The 19,799-nt window shown below is 57.3% G+C and overlaps 2 protein-coding genes and 1 long non-coding RNA gene across 4 annotated transcripts in view; 2 read left to right on the top strand and 1 right to left on the bottom strand.

Moving 5' to 3' along the window:
- The window catches only part of LOC111545906, a 34,809-nt gene extending 22,045 nt beyond the window's left edge, over nucleotides 1-12,764 (bottom strand). Inside the window, exon 1 of one of the 2 annotated variants that reach the window (XR_004228469.1) lies at nucleotides 12,653-12,764. This is a non-coding gene — a long non-coding RNA (uncharacterized LOC111545906). Of the gene's footprint in view, nucleotides 1-2,253; nucleotides 2,911-12,652 lie in introns of those variants that run through there. The other variant, XR_002732581.2, reaches the window with a different exon arrangement.
- On the top strand, nucleotides 3,998-11,183 carry CFAP157 (cilia and flagella associated protein 157). Its single transcript, XM_031934127.1, has 9 exons — nucleotides 3,998-4,199; nucleotides 6,508-6,779; nucleotides 7,693-7,846; nucleotides 8,321-8,588; nucleotides 8,900-9,030; nucleotides 9,301-9,451; nucleotides 9,812-9,978; nucleotides 10,123-10,309; nucleotides 10,936-11,183. Exons 1-9 carry the CDS (start codon nucleotides 4,036-4,038, stop codon nucleotides 11,005-11,007), a joined length of 1,566 nt encoding a protein of 521 aa, XP_031789987.1. The 5' UTR covers nucleotides 3,998-4,035; the 3' UTR covers nucleotides 11,008-11,183.
- TTC16 (tetratricopeptide repeat domain 16) overlaps nucleotides 12,520-19,799 on the top strand; it is a 16,017-nt gene continuing 8,737 nt past the window's right edge. Inside the window, exons 1-6 of the mRNA XM_023217085.2 lie at nucleotides 12,520-13,056; nucleotides 13,959-14,131; nucleotides 14,437-14,527; nucleotides 14,740-14,883; nucleotides 16,526-16,626; nucleotides 16,715-16,844. Coding sequence (XP_023072853.1) covers nucleotides 12,859-13,056; nucleotides 13,959-14,131; nucleotides 14,437-14,527; nucleotides 14,740-14,883; nucleotides 16,526-16,626; nucleotides 16,715-16,844 — 837 coding nt within the window. The 5' untranslated portion in view covers nucleotides 12,520-12,858. The remainder of the gene's footprint in view (nucleotides 13,057-13,958; nucleotides 14,132-14,436; nucleotides 14,528-14,739; nucleotides 14,884-16,525; nucleotides 16,627-16,714; nucleotides 16,845-19,799) is intronic.

Here is a 19,799-nt window from a genome sequence, read left to right as displayed (position 1 = left end):
GAGAGGGAAAGAGAGAAAGAGAAAGAAAGTGTCAATTACGATATTTAAACTGATCGATTGTAATTTTGTCAGCCTTTAGACATGGATTTTTTAAAGCTGTGACCGGAAGCAAAGTCCCCTCGGCAGAGTGACAGAGCTCTTTGTTCTCTTCCCCTGCCTCTTCCCCCAGAGCAAAAACCCACGCGCAATGGCACCAAACTGGGGGAGGGACCTACTTTTCCTAAGTCACATCCTGCTCTATAAGTGGGTACCAGGGGGTGGCAGCCACCGATATTCTCAGCTGGTCTCGCCCCACCTGGTGTGAAAAGCCTCCATCCTATGAGCTAGCTGCAGTTGGGCCAGCAGGGCCCAAGCACTCTCAACCTGCGGCACCTGGAGTAGAGCATCCACGCTCCAGGTGGGCCTGGTGGGAAAGTCCTGTCTGCTGTACCTGCTTCCAGTAGAGATTCTGCAACACAGGGACGGGCAGGGAGGGGTGGGTGCTGTGTAAAGAAAGGCCAGCAGCCTTCCCCTCCCACAGCAAAATGAGGAGCCAGACTAGGAGCTGGGAGAAGAGCCTCTGTCTTTTTGACCACACCTGCCTAGAGTATAACACCCCAGGTAAACCTTCCACGACACAGAGCTGGGGGGTTAGGGAGAGAAATTGTGTTTTTCTAACACCAAGTATTTGTTACTTTCACACCAATGATCTGATACCAGCTGGGTGTCCAACATGTGAGAGTAAGTAAAATGTAAAAGCTGGCCGGGTGTGGTGGATCATGCCTGTAATCCCAGCACTCTGGGAGGCCAAGGCGGGCAGATCACTTGAGGTCACGTGTTTGATACCACCCTGGGCAACATGATGAAACTCCATCTCCACCAAAAAAATTTAAAAAATTAGCCAGGTATGGTGGCGCATGTGTGTCATCCCCAGCTACTTGGGAGGCTGAGGCAGGAGAATCGCTTGAACCCAGGAGGCAGAGGTTGCGAGCCGAGATCGCACCACTGCACTCCAGCTTGGGCAACAGAACGAGACTCTGTCTCAAAAAAAAAAAAAAAAAGAAAAGAAAAAAATGTAAAAGCTGGCCAGGCGCAGTGGCTCACGCCTGTAATCCCAGCACTTTGGGAGGCCGAGGTGGGCAGATCACAAGGTCAGGAGATCGAGACCACGGTGAAACCCCGTCTCTACTAAAAATACAAAAAATTAGCCGGGCGCAGTAGTGGGCGCCTGTAGTCCCAGCTACTCAGGAGGCTGAGGCAGGAGAATGGCGTGAACCCGGGAGGCGAATCTCGCAGTGAGCCGAGATCGCGCCACTGCACTCCGGCCTGGGGGACACAGCAAGACCCCGTCTCAAAAAAAAAAAAAAAAAAAAAAAAAATATGTAAAAGCTCTTGGAACCCCAAAACCACTTTAAGCCTTGAGAGAGAAGTGACTGTGATGTGGGTCACAGAGCCTGTTCTGTAGATCTGCCTCTTAGACTGGAGCTTAACCCTCTTCCCCATTGTTCCCGTTCTGTAAACGACGAGGAAAGACCGGAGACCGGAACTCCCCTCCCCATCACTGACCTTGTTGTAAATTAACTACCTCCTTTATTGGCCTGTACCTAACTCAGACCAGATGGTGTTGTGAACAGAGACCCTGTGGCACGATCGTAACTCACTGCAGCCTCGAACTCCTGGGCTCAAGCAATCCTCCCACCTCAGCCTCCTGAGTAACTGGGACTACAGGCGTATGCCACCATGCCTGTTTTTTTTTTAGAGATGGGGGGGGGGTCTTGCTATATTGCCCAGGCTGGTCTTGAACTCCTGGCCTTAAGTGATCCTCCCACCTTGGCCTCTGAAAGTGCTGGGATAATAGGCATGAACCAGTGCACCTGGCCAGGGGCATGTTTAATGATGCCTGGCCTCCCTGCCTCCCTAGGGCCTAGGTTTCTTCCCTCCAAAGCCTCCCAGAGGTGACAGTGCCCGAGGTCACTGTCCACTGTCCTTGGCCGGTGCTGCAGTCTGCATGGCTTTGTGCACTGCCTACCTCCCCTCAGAAGATCCAGCTCCCGCGGGGCTGCTGACTTTGTGTCTCACAGCTCCCGCAGCTCTGGGCCCATCAGTCTCAGTCCCCAGGAGACTACGGAAGGCAGCTGCACAAATGATAATGAGACAGTGCCCCTGTGGCAAGTAGCGGCCTAGGGTCCAAAGTAGGGAGCTTTGGGGAGAGTCTCCAAGCAAACCCCAGGAAGTGCTCTCCCTCCAACCTGCAGCGCCCCTCCCTGCCTCCACCTGGAAGGCTGGCCGAGAAGTTCAGCTCATCCCTCTTGCCACGTGGTGCTGACAAAGCCATCCTGATGCTGACGAAGGCGAGGAGGGCAGGTGTCCAAGCTGGCACCCGCTGTGGGTTCCAGGCTGCCCGAGGGGCCGTGGGTCCCCATCAGGCTGGGAATTCAGAGCTACCCCCTGTGATGGGCCTGGGGAAAAGAGAATAGAAATGGGGGAGACACAGGGAGGCCCCCAGTCAGCTGGGAGCACCGTGGGAATTTTTGCCCACCCAGGCTCTGCAGGAGCAGCTGTTGAGGTGGGGGAGGGGGCAATGTCCAGCAGGAGGAGGGGCATCGCGTTGGGCTGGAAGGGCACTGGGCCAGGCCTCCTCTCCTCTCCCCGCAAGGCCTGGGTAGCCAGAGCTCCCTCACTGTGGTGAGTGCACTCAGGCTGAGACCTGTGCAGAAGTGTGGGGGTCTCTTCCCTCTGCCAGTCACATTTTTACCCTCCCAGGGCTGCCCTGCCTGCAGGGAACAGGCACCCTGGGAAGGGCAGACCGCCACAGGTGGGGTCCAGGGCTGTTGGAAATTCCAGGAGCTGCCTGCCTATCACACAAAGTGGGCGGGAGCTTCATGGGCCAGCAATCACTAAGTGCCCCCAGCATCCCTGGACCGTATCCCTGCGCAGGGCGCTGTTACAACTTTACAGATGAGGTCTTGCGAACTCTTTCACAGAGCAAGGTTCAGGCCATTGGCCCAAGGACCCACTGGAGGTCAGACAGAGCCCAAATGTGAGCCCAGTTTTTTTTTTTTTTTTTTTTTTTTTTGAGACGGAGTCTCGCTCTGTCGCCCGGGCTGGAGTGCAGTGGCCGGATCTCAGCTCACTGCAAGCTCCGCCTCCCGGGTTTACGCCATTCTCCTGCCTCAGCCTCCTGAGTTGCTGGGACTACAGGCGCCCGCCACCGCGCCCGGCCCGTGAGCCCAGTTTTGACCAACCAATCACTTCTCTGACCTTTCTCATCACCAACAGTAAAAACGCCCCCACCTCCCTGTGCTTCTGACCCCTCACCGTGCCCCCAAGTTCTCCTCATCCCCCCGCCCCGCCCCAAGGGTCCTAGTTGCTCCAAGAAACCACATTTGCTGAAGTGCCACTGCCATTCCCCTTGGCTACTGTCAGAGTTTTTCAGGGTGGTGCTATAGCCATCTCTTGCTAAGTGCCAAGCCCTGGGACGACAGGGATGGAAAGGACCTGCCCACTGTCCCAGGGGTGAGTGCCTGGGCTGGTGAGGAACACAGGCAGGCACACAGGCATGGCTGGCTGAGATCGGGCCTGGGAATGGAGCTCATAGAGGCACCCAGCTGCCGGCCAGGGCCCCATCAGCTGGACCCCCTACTGCACCCACGCCAGGACACTGTCACCCCAGGCCAAAGCTGCAGAACAGGCTTCGTGTGCCTGGGGTTAGTGTCTGATCAGCACAAAGGACAGGATGGCGATTTCCAGGGCCCTGACCCACATGACCATTCCCCATGGTGCTTATTTCCACGTGGGGGAAAGAGGGGGTATCCCCAGAAGCCCAAAAAGTTGCCCTGGGAGCCAGGCATCCTGCCTCCCGTGGCCTGGGACTCCTGGGCCCTCAGTGATGTCATCTGCCTTGGAGTGGGACCTGGTACTGGCACCCAGCAGGAACAGGGCAGGGTCCCTTTAAGCCCAGCCTCACTCCCTCGGCCTGTTGCTATGTACGGGACCAGCTTCCTTAGCAACCACCTGGCCTCTTCCTGGGGCCTGGAGCCCTGGTTGCCATCAGCCATGGCTCCCAAAAAGAGTGTGAGCAAGGCAGGCAAGGAGCTTGAAGTCAAGAAGAAGAAAGGCGGCAAGAAGGAGCTGGTGGTGGCCATGGAGCCGCCTCTGGACAAGGAGACGAAGGAGTTCTACCACATCCAGATCCGAGACCTGGAGGACCGGCTGGCCCGGTACGTGGGCTGGCAGGCAGGAGTCTGGTGCCCTGGGTCAGAAGCCCATGCCCAGGTGGCCCCCGTGTGGGTTTGGCCAAGGGGCCCTAGGCCTGTGTTCTGACCTCCCCTGGGATGTCCAGACCCCATCCCATTTCATTTCCTCATACGTACCTTTGGGAGGTTTCAAGATTTTAAGGGTAAATGGATTTCCCCACCTTCCCAGCTCCTAGAACCCTGGACCCACGATGCTAACTCGTGGCCCCACCCCCCACAATTCCCACTTCCCCCTGCCTCACTCCTGGCCCGTGGGATCACAGGCTTTATGAAAGGGTGGAAACAGCCGTCTGGCAGGCGGGTGGACCCCCTGGTCCCACTTCCGCTTCCTGGCGGCGGCACCTGTGCCCCACTGACTCACCCAGCACATGAGCCCAGTTGTTTCTCCATGCTGGGCCTCAGTTTCCCCAAATGTAAGTGGGGAAGGTTGATTCCCCCTCCATGGATGTGACATTCTATTCTAGAGCCAGTTTTGTGTGTGACATGGTGGTGGGGGGAGATCCTCTAACTCTTCATTCAGAGCCATGTTCACCTGCCCATCATTTTCTTATGTTACAACCAGTTTCCTCCCAGTTGTGAGGCACCAGCCCCAGTCTCAGGGTGACCGTAAAAGACAAACCAGTAGGCGGCAGCTCTTCCCCAGGTGACTGATGCCGTGGGTAACCACAGCTAATGCTGAGTCCCTCGTGGTGCCAGGCAGGCCACATGCTGGTGCCCACTGAGTCCTCACAGCAGTCTTACTAGAGAGGTCTGATGTCATCCCCATTGCACAGATGGGGAAGACTGAGGCTCAGAGAAGGGAAGTCACCCCCAGGAAGAGGAGGGACCAGGATGGGAGCCCTGGCCTCCTGACTCCTCTATGCAAGACTTCTTCCTCAGCCCACACCCCTGAAATGTTCTGTGTGCAGTCACTATTTGAAAGATGTTGGTCAACTAAATTGTGATGCAAAACAACTTTCCAGGCCAGGCGCGGTGGCTCACGCCTGTAATCCCACCACTTTGGGAGGCCAAGGTGGGCAGATCACGAGGTCAGGAGTTCAAGACCAACCTGACCGACATGGTGAAGCCCCATCTCTACTAAAAATACAAAAATTAGCCAGGCGTAGTGGCGGGCGCCTGTAATACCAGCTACCCAGGAGGCCGAGGCAGGAGAATCACTTCAACCCGGGAGGCGGAGGTTGCAGTAAGCCAAGATTGCGCCACTGCACTCCAACTTGGGCGACAGATCAAGACTCCGTCTCAAAAAATAAATAAATAAATAAATAAATAAATAAATAAATAAATAAATAGATAGATAGATAGATAGATAAAATGTAAAAAAAACAAAAAACAAAAAAAAACTTTCCAAGTAACTTCGGTTATTCTATTGAAAACCAGTAAACTGGTTATGTGATACTGATTAAAATTAACACACTTCCCTTGAAATTCACAAACTTCCCTTGAGCTGAGACATCAGGTAGAATGTATTCAAGGCAAATGTATTTAACAGAGTTATTGGGTGCTTACTATTTGCCAAGCTGTCTGCCAGGCCCTGAGAATACAGAGGTGGAGGAGAGGGACATGGTCTTAGGTTTTGACCACCCAGTGGGACAAGGGCCAACTTACAGGAGAGCACCAAAGAGAGGGCCACAGATATGGCTCAGGGCCAAGAAGGGTCCACTGAGAAGAAAACAGCAGGGTTACTGCATGTAAAGAGGTAAGGGAGATGCCAGCTACAAAGACTTGGGATTGGAAAGTGTGGAAGAGTTATGGAGGGATGCAGAGCTGGCTGACTGCAGCAGGCATTGTGGCTAAGAGCCTTGATTCTGGGGGTCAGACTGACTCAGGTTCAAGTCCTGGCTTTGCCACTTACAAATTCAGAGTTCCTTTATCCTTCTGAGCCTCAGTTTCCTCATCTGTCAAATAGGTATAAAATCATCATAGTATCTACATTCTTATAGGTTGTTGTAACGATTTAACAAACACACTGCATGCCTGCTATGTGCCAGGCACAGGTGTTGGGGACATACTTGTGAACATAACAAGGCTCTGCCCTCATGGAGTTTGCATTCTAGTGATGTAATGAAAATAACATGCTAAGCACAGGCATTGGCTGCGGTCATGACTGTCAGATCGGGGCATAGTGGGAGATGAGGCTGGATCCTGATCACAAGGAATCTCAAAAGTCCCTTTGCAGGACAGGGGGTCCAGGAGAGTGGGCCCAGCTGCACCGGAGGCCTGGCTTGCCCAGCCTGACCCCTGGACCACGGCCCCACCCCCGCCCCCACCCCAGGTACCAGCGGAAGTGGGATGAGCTGGCTGTGCAGGAGAAGCTGTTCCGCCAGGAGTTCGAGCAGCTGGCCAATAACAAGAAGGAGATTGTGGCCTTCCTCAAGCGCACGCTCAACCAGCAGGTGGATGAGATCACAGACCTCAACGAGCAGCTCCAGAACTTGCAGCTAGCCAAGGAGATGGAGAAGGATGCCTTCGAGGCGCAGCTAGCCCAGGTGCGCCACGAGTTCCAGGAGACCAAGGACCAGCTCACCACGGAGAACATCATCCTTGGTGAGGAGGGGACTGGCTGGCAAGCCTGCAGCACACATCCCAGCTCTATCACTGACCCTGTTTCTCACCTGGGAAACAGGGATAATAGCCACGTGCTGCTTGGCATGCACTGTCTTCCTTAATTGTCCCAGCAATCCTGCGAAGCTGGAAACATCCCCCAACCAGTTTGTAGACAAGGAAGCACCTCAAAAGGTGAAGTGTCGTGACCAAGGTCCCCCAGTTGGCAAGGGTTATGAGGCTCAAATGTCAGAAGGCATTAGAACCTAGCCCAGAGAATATATACAGTCCAGCTGCCGGTTGGGCGTGGTGGCCTACGCCTATAAACCCTGTGCTTTAGGAGGCCAAGGCGGGAGGACTGCTTGAGTGCAGGAGCTGGAGACAAGCCTAGGCAACATAGCGAGACTCCATCTCTACCAAAAAAAAAAAAAAAAAAAAAAAAAAACAAATTTAGCCAGGTGTGGTGGTGCACATATGTAGTCCCAGCTACTTGGGAGGCTGAGGTGGGAGGATCTCTCGAGCCTGGGAGGTTGAGGCTGCAGTGAGCTGTGATTATGCCACTGCACTCTAGCCTGAGTGACAGAGTAAGATTCTGTCTCAAAAAAAAAAAAAAAAAAAAAACATACAGTTTTTGTCAGTCACTTTCATGAGAGTATCAAGGAAGGCTTCCTGAAGGAGGTGGAACCTGAACAAAGCTTCACAAGATTCATGGAGGGGTGGAGGGAGGGTAACCCAGATGAAGGCAGTAAAGGTGACAGGGCCAGGCAGTGTAGGTGGGGGATGGTAGACCTGCCCCACTGAGACCGCAAAGGGCACACAGGAAGGGACAGGGACCTAAGGGGCATCTTTAAGGTCCTCTCCAGGCCCTGTCCTCTGAGGCAGCCCCTTATTGGGCCTTGTGCCCTGTGACGGCCAGGGGGGAAGCTGGCAGCCCTGGAGGAGTTCCGGCTGCAGAAAGAGGAGGTCACGGACAAGTTTACGTTGCTGGAGGAGCAGGTGCGGAAGCAGGAGAATGAGTTCAGGGACTATGCGTACAACCTGGAGAAGAAGTCGGTGCTGGACAAGGACAGGTGGGCAAGCGGGGCACCCTCTGGGGTCTTTGGAGCCTTCATCCCTGGGACCACAAACATCCTAGTCTTCAGGCCCCAGCTTCTAACTGGGGGGTTAGATGGGGTAACTGACCCCTGCCCCCAGCTACTCCTTGGAATCCCAGCTGGTGATTATGGAGGGGTGGGAGAAAGGGAATAAGCTCCCAGCTGCAGTCCTCACGCTGGCATTGGAGACTCCCAGGGCTTCCTTTTGCCACGTACTGGGATTAAATCATGTTTACTTAATAGGTGAGAGTACATTGAAATGGTACCAATTACAAAGGTCCAGAGGATCTATAGGGAAAGCCTCCTGCCTATAGCCCCCACCCTCCCTGGGAGAGAGTATGCTGGTATTTAACAGCCCTAGGTGCTCTGGGAACCTCACAGAGGAAAGGGGTGTGCCCAGGGCTTGTGCCCGCTCTGTCTGACCCCTTCCCCTCCCACCTTTCCGGCCAGACTGAGGAAAGAGATCATCCAACGCGTGAACCTCATGGCCAGTGAGTTCCACAAGGTGACCACGAACCGGATGTGGGAGACAACGAAGCGGGCCATCAAAGAGAACAACGGCATTACCCTGCAGATGGCCAGGATCTCCCAGCAAGGCATGAAGCTGCTGCAGGAGAATGAGAAGCTCAAGGGAAGCCAGGGCAATCTGTGCAAACAGCTGGAGCTGCTGGAGAACACCCAGAAGGTCATGGCCAGGCACAAAAGAGGCCACCAGAAGGTAAGCCTGCAGGCCTGAGTACAGGGCATTTGGCATACAAGGCAGGAGGCTGCCCTGGGGGCCCTGCAGGGACAGTCAAGTCAGGAGGGAGGGAGGCAGCAGAGAGTGGACTGGGCCTCGTGTGGGGGCTGCAGGGCGCTGGGCCTAGCTCCGGATTGTATTTACTTAAAGCCCCCATAACTTATGGAAGCAGAGCCCAGTCCTGGAGAGCTCACTGGTCACTCTGCACGGGGGAGCAGGGGAGGCCTGGCTGTGTCCGCAACTGGGGGACAGGGCTGGCTGAGGGCATGGCCACCTGTCCACACCCGCAGATTATCCTCATGCTGACCAAGAAATGCCAGGAGCAGCAGCAGGACACCAAGGAGGCTGAGGAGCTGCGCCTCCTGCTGAGCCAGTTGGAGCAGAGATCCCTGCAGCTGCAGGTGGACAACCAGGCACTGAAGTGCGTATGGCCCGCGGGGGAGCGGGTGGCGGGTGGCGGGTGGCGGGTGGCAGGTGCAGGCTGGGGCCAAGCTCCGGCCCAGCTCTTTCTGATCTCACGACCCAGGCCAGTGACTTCCCCTCTCTAGAGCAGCCTGCCAGACAGGCTGAGGACTTGGGGCTGGATGGGGGCCCCTCTGGGCTTGGAGAGAAATGGCAGGGCCCCTGGCCCCAAGTGGCGCCAGTCCTGAGGAAGGGGGAAGGCTGTTGACTCATCCCAGTTGGGGTCCAGGAGCCAGAGAGACCAGCTGAGCTTGCAGCTGGGGCAGCAGCAGGGGGATTTGCAGCGGCTACAGCAGGAACTGGCTAATGAGCAGAAGGTTCGGGCCAGCCTGGAGGCGGCCCTGGTCCAGGCCACCTCCTTCCTCCAGAACATTCTGCAGGTGAGCAGGAGGGAGGGAGGGAGGGCGCAAGGGGGCGGGGGAGTGAGCCCAAGATGTAAGCTGCTAGCAGAGAAGAGGCTGCCTCAGGATCAGAGGCCCCTCTTTTCCCTGAGAGCCTCCTGGAAAGTCTGTCCTTCGCTGTTTCTGGTGGGCAAAGATCCCTCCAAGGTCTTAAAGGAGCTGGATTCCTTCTCTGAGGCTCTGAAAGGTCTCAGGCCTCAGTCTTCCCGACTGGAGAATGGGTATCCCACCAGAGACAGGGAAAACTTCGTGGAAACGGGCAATGAGGTTGGAGGTTCCTGGAGGAGGGTGGGTACTGGGGCCAATGTGGGCCTGCTGCCACCCCACCCTCACCAACAGATGCCCCCCGATGAAGAGGACAGCGACTTTGACGTGACATTCCAGCCATGGCACAAGGAGATGCTGCAGCAACTGCTGGTCATGCTCAGCTCCACTGTGGTCCCGAGACCCCAGAAGGCTGTCTGTCCCCACCCGGAGTCACAGTCCCATGGCCCACCCAAGGAGAGGTGAACAAGTGGCCCTGTGTGGCCTCAGAGGCGGTCAGAGAGAGCAGGGCAAAGGCATGCAGCCATGGGGACAGTGCTCGGCTCACCCTGGGCCAGAAACCTGGCTCGTCGAAGGCTCTGTGACCCTCGGTCCCCTCCCCACAGCCAGTCCAGCATCCAGCTGCCCAGGACTGGGTCTCTGCTGCCGCAGCTCTCTGACATCACCCGCTACCAGCCGGGGGATCTAGGCCTGGTACCTCGCCAGGCCCGCATCCCACCCAACCCCCAGGACCTCAGGCTGCTGTCATCTGTCACCCGTGTGGGGACCTTCCGGGCACAGAGCAGCCCTGAGGTGAGGGTGCTCGGGGCCCCAGGGAAAGCAAGGTGGCAGCCAGTCCTGGGAGTAAACTGAGGCTCTGCCAGGCCACAGCTGTGTGGTCCTGCGGATGTAACCAGACCTCTCTGAGCCTTCCCATCTGTAAAATGGGCTGAAGAAAGGGGTGGCCCAGCCTCAGTGGGCCAAGGCATTGCCCACACATGCCCTGGGAGGGGGGTTGGCTGGACCCTGTTGTTCCCTCCCCCACCAGCAGAGTGGGATCCCCCTGAAGAGGCCTCGGCTTCCAAGCCAGCATCTTTTTTTTTTTTTTTTTTTTGAGACGGAGTCTCACTCTGTCACCCAGGCTGGAGTGCAGTGCCGCAATCTCAGCTCATGGCAGTCTCAGCTCACGGCAACCTCCGCCTCCCGGGTTCAAGTGATTCTCCTGCCTCAGCCTCCCAAGTAGCTGGGATTACAGGTGCGCGCCACCACACCCGGCTAATTTTTGTATTTTTAGTAGAGATGGGGTTTCACCATGTTGGCCAGGCTGGTCTCGAACTCCTGAAGTCAAGCAATCCCCCAGCTTCGGCCTCCCCAAGTGCTGGGATTACAGGCGTGAGCCACTGCGCCCGGCCTCCAAGCCAGCATCTTTAATCTTACAGATGCGTACCCCTGCTTCTCTAAAAAGGCTCAAAACGTTTAGTCTTCCTGAAGTTCTCCTACGTTCTAAATAGGACACAGAGAGAAGAACCTACTTCAGAAATGGACTGGTCCAGTCACAGTCACCCCCACTTTAATCCGCAGGCAGCCTGCAACAGTCTAGAGACAGTTGTATAAAAAGTAGATACCAAGGCTGGCATGGCAGGTCTGTGGCCCTGGCTGGGTTGGTGGGTACTACAGTCAGGCGGGCAGCCATGGCCACTGGTGTCACGGCCCCAATGAGGGCCCCTGGCTTCGCTCACGAATGTGGTCCAAGATCAGGTCGGTGGCTCGATCCAGCAACAGAGGCAGCAGCTCCTGCTCAGCAGGGGAGAAGCAGCCCAGCACATGGGCCTGTACTGCCTCAGGGTGTGTCGGGCGTCCGATGCCCACCCGCAGCCTTGGCATTGCCTGTGGGGGAGCCAGAGAGGCCCAGGAAGCTTTGGCGAGGTGCTGGGGGACCCCTGGCCCACCCGACCCAGTTGCACAACAAAAGGGTAGACTCACATTGGAGTTGAGGCAGCTAATGCAGGAACGGACTCCTTTGTGGCCCCTTCAAGGGATATGGGAGGGGCAGTTAGTGCCTCCCTGGGGCAGTGTCCTTCCACCCCTCCCTGCCCCGGCTGGGTCAGAGCAGCCCATTTCCTGTGGAGACTGGGTCAGCAGCCCTAGTCCACCCCAACTGGGAGGCCTGAAGCCCTATCCCAACCCTGACCATCTCAGGACCTCACCTGGCACTGCCCCCCAGCTTCAGAGCCAGTCTCCCCAGGGGCTTGTCCAGCTCATCATGCACCAGGTAGACTTCCTCGGCAGTCAGCCCAAACAGCTCCGCTTAGCACAGGGAAACGGCAGCTCTGGTTACTGCTCATCTGCCCAGAGGGGCACTGTCCAGACTCCCATGATGAGGGGCCACAACTAATCAATCCCACTTCACATATAAAGAAACAGAGGCCCCCACAAGTACCCAAGGCCATGCAGCAACTGGAGCTCAACAGGTACTTGGAGGTGAACCCGCGGATCTGTCACAGCCCGTCCCGCTCTGGCCCCTGCACCCCCACCCTCACCCCCGCCCCCTCGGCCGGCCCGCCAGTCCCTGGCGCTCTCAACTCACCAGCCCGGGCCACGCTGCGCCCGTTGGCGTTCATAAGCCGCCGTGGCCGGAGCAGGACCAGTTGGGCATCTCCCAGCGGGGCCAGGGCGAGGTCGGCCGCACAGTGCCGGTCGCGCGTCCAACTCTCCGCCACACCCAGCCGCCGCGCCAGCTGCCCCAGCACCGCCATGCCTACGCTGTGTCGTGTGCCGGGCAGTCCGGGATTCCCCAGGCCAGCCACCTGCGGGCGGCACCAGGGAAACTGAGGCCCAACAACTCTCGCCACCCCCGATCTCACAGCGTCCCGTGGGCTCCAAAGCAGACGAGCAGAAACGCAGAGCAACGCTGCAGTGGGCAAGGGGCGCGAAGAAAGGGCCCAGAAACTTGACCCCCGAGAACTCCAGAAGGCTGGGCAGGCAGGGCGCCCTAGTGCAGGAACGGAGCTTCTGGAAGTTTGGAGCCCGTAGAGCACCGGACCTACCAGTTAAGAAAACAGAGCAACAATTTGGGGGCACTCGGCTCCCGGGACATAATGGCCGAACTGAAGCTAGGGACCGGGAGCGCCTACGTCGCCGCCCCACGCCACTCACCATCCAACGCTTCCCCGGGGGCCGAGGCTCCAAAACGCATCGGTTCATGGCTCGACTCAGCCACTGTCGGGCGCCCAAAAAGCCGCGCGGCCTCACGCTGCCGCCATTCCCGGGACACCGGCCCCTGACGTCATCACCCCGCAGCAGCCAATCGCGTTGCCATTTGTTTGGCGTCGCCCGCCAACGTCCAATCCGAGCCGGGCTGCATGGCCGCCATGCTTCTGAGGAGCGGAAGCGGCGAGGCGGTGGCCGAGTCCGGAAGCCCAGGCGCCTTCAGTGGCGCGGCGTCACAGTGTCCCTGCGGGATTTGTGTGGGACGCTTGGAGCTCTTGTTTGACCTTCGGTTGGGAGACGGAAGCCTTGTTATGCTCCCGGCTATGGCCCTGCCTCGCGGCGAAAATCGGGCAAGTCCTTTCCCCCATGTAGACCTCAACCTCCCCAGCTAATAAAAGTTTTCTACCTCCCTCCGGCTCAAAAAGCTTGGTTCCCGGGGGCGTGGCCAGAGGGGCGGGGCCTGTGGGCGTCCTGGTGATGGTGCCTAGCAACGTCAGGGCCAGGGCCGCGAGGTAGTTGGCAGAGGCCTCGGGGTCCTCTTGGAAGGGGCCTCATGACAGATTCAGACGAGGTGCGGACTGGGGAGAAGACTAACGCAAAGGCAGAGGGCCAGGCAGAGAGACCGAGGCTGGGTTCACAGGAAAGGGTGAAGGCCGGGAGGGGCAGGGGCAGCACTCCGACTCAGGGAAGGCCCTGGCCACCATGCTAAGAACCAGGGATGTGAGAGATCCTTGTAAGGCTCGGCGGCTGCTTGGACAGAGGTTTCTGGCTTGGGTAGCTGGTGGGGAAGGTGACCTCACCAAGATGGGAGAGCCTGGGGGCAGAAGTCAGGTGAGGTGCTCAGTGTGGCCTGCTGGAGTGAGGGTCCTGAAGGGTACCCAAGGGGCTGTAGGATCCCCAAAGCCTGAGACTTGGGACCGGGCCTGAGCTGGAGACATCAGAGCTTGGGGTGTCAGTAGCCGGAAGTGGGAGCTGGGAAGGCCCGGGGGGAGAGCAGATGGTGGTGTAAGCGTGAGGACCCTGATCCCTGACCTTGACCACAGGAGAGGGAGAAGGGCAGGACTGGAGAGGAACAGGTTGGCGCGGCCCTAAGGGGAATGGGACTGGGAGCGCCACCAGACCCCCGAGTGGGAGTGCCTCCTTCCAGGCCTCATTTCTGTCTCTCCTCCCTCCCTGCAGAATGCTGGCGAGTGTGTCAGTGGGTGGGGGTCATCTCGGGGGCCTGCCGCAGCTTGCTGTCCTTTGGTTCTAGGATGCCCTGCAGGTTGACCAGGGCCCCTCACAGGACATCCCAAAGCCATGGGTGATTCCAGCCCCCAAAGGGATCCTGCAGCACATCTTTGGAACCAGCCAGGTGTTCCAAAGCATCTGTGATGTAAAGCCAAAGGTCATGGCGTTAACAGTGCCCCTCAAAGTCAGGGAGTAGTGAGTGACTACCTTGCTTTGGGTTCCCAGATTCCTGCCCGACACAGCCATTCACATACCGTGCAGCTTTGAGCCACTTACTCTCTTCGGGCCTCAGTGAACTCAACTGTCTAATGGGGCTCTTCCATCTCAGTGGAAACGAGGCTGATGGCCTGGCTGGACTCCAGCCTGCTCTCCCTGGGCTTCTGTCTACTCCTGCCTCTCCACCCAGCTCCCTTGCCTTCCACAACCCCCACCCCAGCCGTATGCCCTGGGCTGGTCCACAGTCAGGGCCACCCCTCTGCCTGTCCCCACTTTCTCCACAGCTACTCCAGAGGCCAGCAGTGCTTGGAGCAGGCAGACTGGGAGACAGCTGTGCTGTTCTTCTCCCGCGCGCTCCACCTGGACCCACAGCTGGTGAGAGGCAGACCTGGGTGGGCACAGACAGTTGCTGGAACATGCTTCCTCCCTCCCTGTTGCACCTGCCAGATCCCTCCTCTCATGGCCACCAAGTCCCTGATGGGAATTGGGTGTCAACCCTGGGGGGGGGGGGGGGGCGGAGACTTTCCCCTACCCTCCAGGGACAGATGGTGGGGAGGATCCAGCAGCCTGGGTCCCCTCATCCTTAGGTGGACTTCTACGCTTTGCGGGCCGAGGCCTACCTCCAGCTCTGTGACTTCTCCTCAGCTGCCCAGAACCTGCGAAGGGCCTACTCCTTACAGCAGGACAACTGCAAGCACCTGGAGCGCCTCACCTTTGTGCTCTACCTACAGGTGCCTGGGGCTGCCCGGGCCCATGCAGGGCACACACCTCACACCACTGGCTTTCCCTCCAGGGGCTCTCCTGGCTCCTGGGCCCAGCTCCGTCTCCTTGGATTCCTCCTTGTCCCTGTGTCTGGGTCCCCACCTGCTGCCCCTCTCATCTCCAAGGCTGGTTTACTGCCAGGGTTGAGTCAAGTTTGGCAGCACTGTCCATTTCGGCTTTCTGCCATAATGACAGTGTCCAATATGCTACCCACCAGCCACGTGGAACTGTTGAGCCCGTGACATGTGGCAAGTGTGACTAAAGAACTGAATTTTATATCTTATTTTTATTTTATTATTATTATTGTTTTTGAGACAGAGTCTTGCTCTGTCGCCCAGGCTGGAGTACAGTGGCATGATCTCGGTTCACTGTAACCTCTGCCTCCCGGGTTTAAGCAATTCTCCTGCCTCAGCCTCCTGAGTAGCTGGAACTATAGGCACATGCCACTATGGCTGTCTAATTTTTTTGTATTTTAGTAGAGACGGGGTTTCACTTTGTTGCCCAGGCTGGTCTCGAACTCCTGGGCTCAGGCAATCTGCCCGCCTCGGCCTCCTAAAGTGCTAGGATTACAAACGTGAGCCACTATGCCCGGCCTCCCAATCCCAGCTAATTGGGAGGCTGAGGCAGGAGAATCTCTTGAAACCAGAAGGCAGAGGTTGGGGTGAGCTGAGATCGTACCACTGTACTCCAGCCTGGGTGACAGAACAGGACACTGTCTCAAAAAAAAAAAAAATCTGTTCTTAAAAAGAAACATTTGGGGCCCTCAGACCGTGTGCTGAATCTGTCTGTTGCGGGCCCGTGTCCTGCACGGCCACTTGCTGTGTGCCCTTGTGCAAGTCACTCCGCCTCTCTGAGCCTCAGTTTGTTTATCTATAAGAGAAGCATGCTGGTGCCAGTGAGAAAACAAGTTCAAGTTCTTAGCACAGGGCTCAGCACCCAGGGCCCAGGGCCAGGCTACAGCATATTCATGTTAGTTCTGCTGGTCTCTTCTGCCATCTGAGATTCTGTTTTCTGTTTGTTTTTTGTTTGTTTGTTTGTTTTGAGATGGAGTCTCGCTCTGTTGCCCAGGCTGGAGGGCTGTGGCATGATCTCAGCTCACTGCAACCTCTGCTTCCCGGGTCCAAGCGATTCTCGTGCCTCAGCCTCCTGAGTAGCTGGGATTACAGGCATGCACTAACATGCCTAGCTGATTTTTGTATTTTTAGTAGAGACGGGGTTTCACCATGTTGGCCAGGCTGGCCTCAAACTCCTGGCCTCAAGTGATCCACCTGCCTTAGCCTCCCAGAGGGCTGGGATGGGATAACAGGCGTGAACCACCGTGTCTGGCCCAGCCATCTGAGTTTTCTCCATTTCTCTTTGTTCCTGAATCTCTGTATTCCTGTCTCTTGCCAAGTGTGTATCTCTCACTGACTCTTGCTGTCTTTCCCCAGATCTGTCTCTCTCTCCATCTCTGTCTCTGTGTCTCTGCCTCTTCAAGTCTCTCCCAGATCTAAAATCCTCTATCCTTGTCTCTTGTATCTCTCCCTCCTGCCTCAGGGCTTTCGGCTGACAACCAGGGGGTGCAGCTGGGCTGGGGTGGCAAGCAGAATTGACTGTCCCCTGTGTCCCCAGGGGCAATGCCTTTTTGAGCAGTGTGCCTTCCTGGATGCCCTGAATGTCTTCTCACATGCTGCTGAGCTCCAGCCTGAGAAAGCGTGCTTCCGTTACCGATGGTGAGTGCCCTTGCTGGACCCTTCTCCCAGCAGCGGCTTCCTGACGCCCCACCCAGGAAACAGAGCACTCTGTTCCCTCTGCCCTCAGCATGGCCTGTCTCCTGGCCCTCAAGCGGCATCCGGCCTGCCTCTCACTCGTCACCGAGGAGCTGAAGCAGGACACCACCAACGCCGACATCTACATCCTCCGGGCCAGACTCTACAACTTTCTCCAGAAGGTACAGTGGAGAAGGCGGGCGGGGGAGTGCCTTCCAACCTGGGGGTCATCAGTGTGCCCCAAGAGTACAGGAGGAGGCAAGGCTGTCAGCTAGCCCAGAAGCCCCATCCCACAGTGCAGTGGTCACTGTCCTCCCTGGGAAGAGGCCCACACTGGCCTGGACCACTCAGCTACCAGTTCAGGTCCTTGTTCCATTGTTGCTCAGCCCTGGCTCTGTGCCAGGCCTGTGCTGCACCCCAAGGGATGCAAAAGATGAGAGACTCATGTCATCCCTGTCTAGATGGAGCTCACAGCCTGGGGGAGGTATCCCTGGGCAGATGAGTACACTGCGAAGGATTTAGCCACAATCCTGTGAAGCCACACACGGGGGCACCCAGGGCACCTAACATGAGTTAGCCCTTCTCCCTTCCTCTTCCTCCCTCCTCCCTTCCTCTTCCTCCCTCCTCCCTTTCCCCCTCCTCCCTTCCCCCTTCCTTCCTCCCTCCTCCATTCCTCCCTCCTCCCTTCCCCCCTCCTCCCTTCCCCCTTCTTCCTTTTCTCCTCTCCTTCCTTCTCCTCTTCCTCCCACTTCCTTTCTTTTTTCCTGTTTGCCTCAATGAATCACCCCTACCCCTGACCGCCCGCACAACCTGGGCTGGGCACAGGGACAGACAGTACAGGGAACAGCTTGGGAGCAAGAGAAACTTGGGGTCACAAGGGAGGAGGTGGAGGGGGTGCTGGGCACCAAGGAGAAGAGGGCAGGGATGAGAAATCTCCCCGGAGGCAGTGGGAACCTCCATCAGGTGTCCCCAGGGCAGGGAGCTTTAGGAAGATCATTCTGGTATCCACAAGGAGTGTGGGTCGGAGGGGAGGCCTGGAGGCAGGAGCCTGAGAAGGAGGCTGGGTGCCACTGCAGAGTGGGGTGAGGCTGAGGGAAAGGTGGTCATGAGGGCAGCAAGGAGGGGCAAGTCCCACAGCCCTTCAAAGGCAGGGCTGGGCCGGGCGCAGTGGCTCAAGCCTGTAATCCCAGCACTTTGGGAGGCCGAGACGGGCGGATCACGAGGTCAGGAGATCGAGACCATCCTGGCTAACACGGTGAAACCCCGTCTCTACTAAAAAATACAAAAAAAGAACTAGCCAGGCGCAGTGGCGGGTGCCTGTAGTCCCAGCTACTCGGGAGACTGAGGCAGGAGAATGGCGTCAACCCTGGAGGCAGAGCTTGCAGTGAGCGGGCCACTGCACTCCAGCCTGGGCGACAGAGCGAGACTCCGTCTCAAAAAAAAAAGAAGGCAGGGCTGGAGTCTGGCTTGGGGGTGGGCCTGAAGGAAACGGAAGGATAGTAGAAGGGTTCTGGCTTGGCCTGGGTGGATGGGGAGCTGGGAAACTAGGATGGGGAGGAGCAGGTGGGCGGGGTGGGGTAGGTTCATCTCATTCTCCAGGTGGGAACATCCTGGGGGCGGCTGAAATGCCAGCCTGCCTTGTAGGAGGGAGCGCCGCCGCCCTGGCAGGAGCGACTCCAGGGAGCGCAGTCCACCCTGGCAACTCCTGCCTGTGCCTTGGGGCTGGGCTGCAGCATTCCACAAGTGATTCAGTGGCATGAGACTAGTAATTTGTTTTGTTTTTTTTGAGACAGTCTCACTCTGTCACCCAGGCTGCAGTGCAGTGGTGAGATCTCAGCTCACTACAACCTCTGCTGGGAGGTTCAAGCGATTCTCATGCCTCAGCCTCCTGAGTAACTGGAATTACAGGCGCCTGCCCAGCTAATTTCTGTATTTTTAGGAAAGACAGGGTTTCGCCAGGTGATCCCCCCTGCCTCAGCCTCCCCAAGTGCTGGGATTATAGGTGTGAGCCACCGCGCCTAGCTGAGAACTAGTAATTGATAATTATTGATGACTCTTGTGATTTTAGCCCCTCCCATGTTTAGGCGTGTTCTCAGCACTTTGCCCCTGTTTAACTGTGAGGCTCGCAGCAACCCTTTGGGACAGAGAGACACACTGTCCTCTTTTCACAGAGGAAGAGCCACCCCCAGGTGACCTGCCCAAGGTCACACAGCCTGTTCCCAGTGGCACTGCCTGGAGCCCAAGGCTGCCTACTCCAAAGCCCTGCCCCAGCTCCTGCCATTTCCCTGCCTCCATCCACCCATGCCTGCTGTCCACTACACCCGTTTGCCCGCCAGCCGGTCACCCCACAGGCAACAGGGTATTGTTGAACTAACTGTCTGTTGCTGGGCTGAGCTGCGCCTTCCTCGCCCACCCCTCCTCCCAGTGGAAGGGACTTGCTGGGGGGGGTTTCCGCTGTACCCAGACCAGAATCTGGGCTTGGGCAGAGTGGTGTTGGGCTCAAAGGTCAGGGAGGGGAAGAGGGAGTACAGGGGAGGGGAGGGAGGACACCACTGTCACAGTCAGGAGGTCGCATGCGCCCCACACCTTGAGTGGGCTTCACAGAGGCCTGACAAGGAGGCAGCATCTGCAGAAACCACTGGGGTGGACCTGGCTCACCTGAGATCACATCTGGAAAGGGCCAGCTGGCATGGGGCCTGGGATGGAATTTCCCCATGATGCTCCTTGTGTCCTTCAAGAGGTAGAAAGGGGCTGGGCATGGTGGCTCAACCCTGTAATCCTGGCACTTTGGGAGGCCAAGGTGGGTGGATCACCTAAGGTCAGGAGTTCGAGACCAGCCTGGCCAACATAGTGAAACCCCATCTCTACTGAAAAAAAAAAAAAAATGGCCGGGCGCGGTGGCTCAAGCCTGTAATCCCAGCACTTTGGGAGGCCGAGACGGGCGGATCACGAGGTCAGGCGATCGAGACCATCTTGGCTAACACGGTGAAACCCCGTCTCTACTAAGAAAAAATACAAAAACCTAGCCGGGTGAGGTGGCGGGCGCCTGTAGTCCCAGCTACTCGGGAGGCTGAGGCAGGAGAATGGCGTGAACCCGGGAGGCGGAGCTTGCAGTGAGCTGTGATCCGGCCACTGCA

The sequence above is a fragment of the Piliocolobus tephrosceles genome, chromosome 14 (assembly GCF_002776525.5).
Source record: "Piliocolobus tephrosceles isolate RC106 chromosome 14, ASM277652v3, whole genome shotgun sequence".
NCBI classification, from domain to species: Eukaryota; Metazoa; Chordata; class Mammalia; order Primates; family Cercopithecidae; genus Piliocolobus; species Piliocolobus tephrosceles.
The sequence above is the reverse complement of the archived record's forward strand: the minus strand, read 5'-3'. Positions and strand labels throughout refer to the sequence as shown.

Bases quoted from the DNA above. Each gene is read 5' to 3' on its own strand.
- CFAP157 (XM_031934127.1), top strand. From the start codon at position 4,036: ATGGCTCCCAAAAAGAGTGTGAGCAAGGCAGGCAAGGAGCTTGAAGTC. The intron at 8,589-8,899 runs GTAAGCCTGCAG...CCACACCCGCAG, and splicing joins ACAAAAGAGGCCACCAGAAG to ATTATCCTCATGCTGACCAA. The intron at 9,979-10,122 runs GTGAACAAGTGG...CCCTCCCCACAG, and splicing joins CATGGCCCACCCAAGGAGAG to CCAGTCCAGCATCCAGCTGC.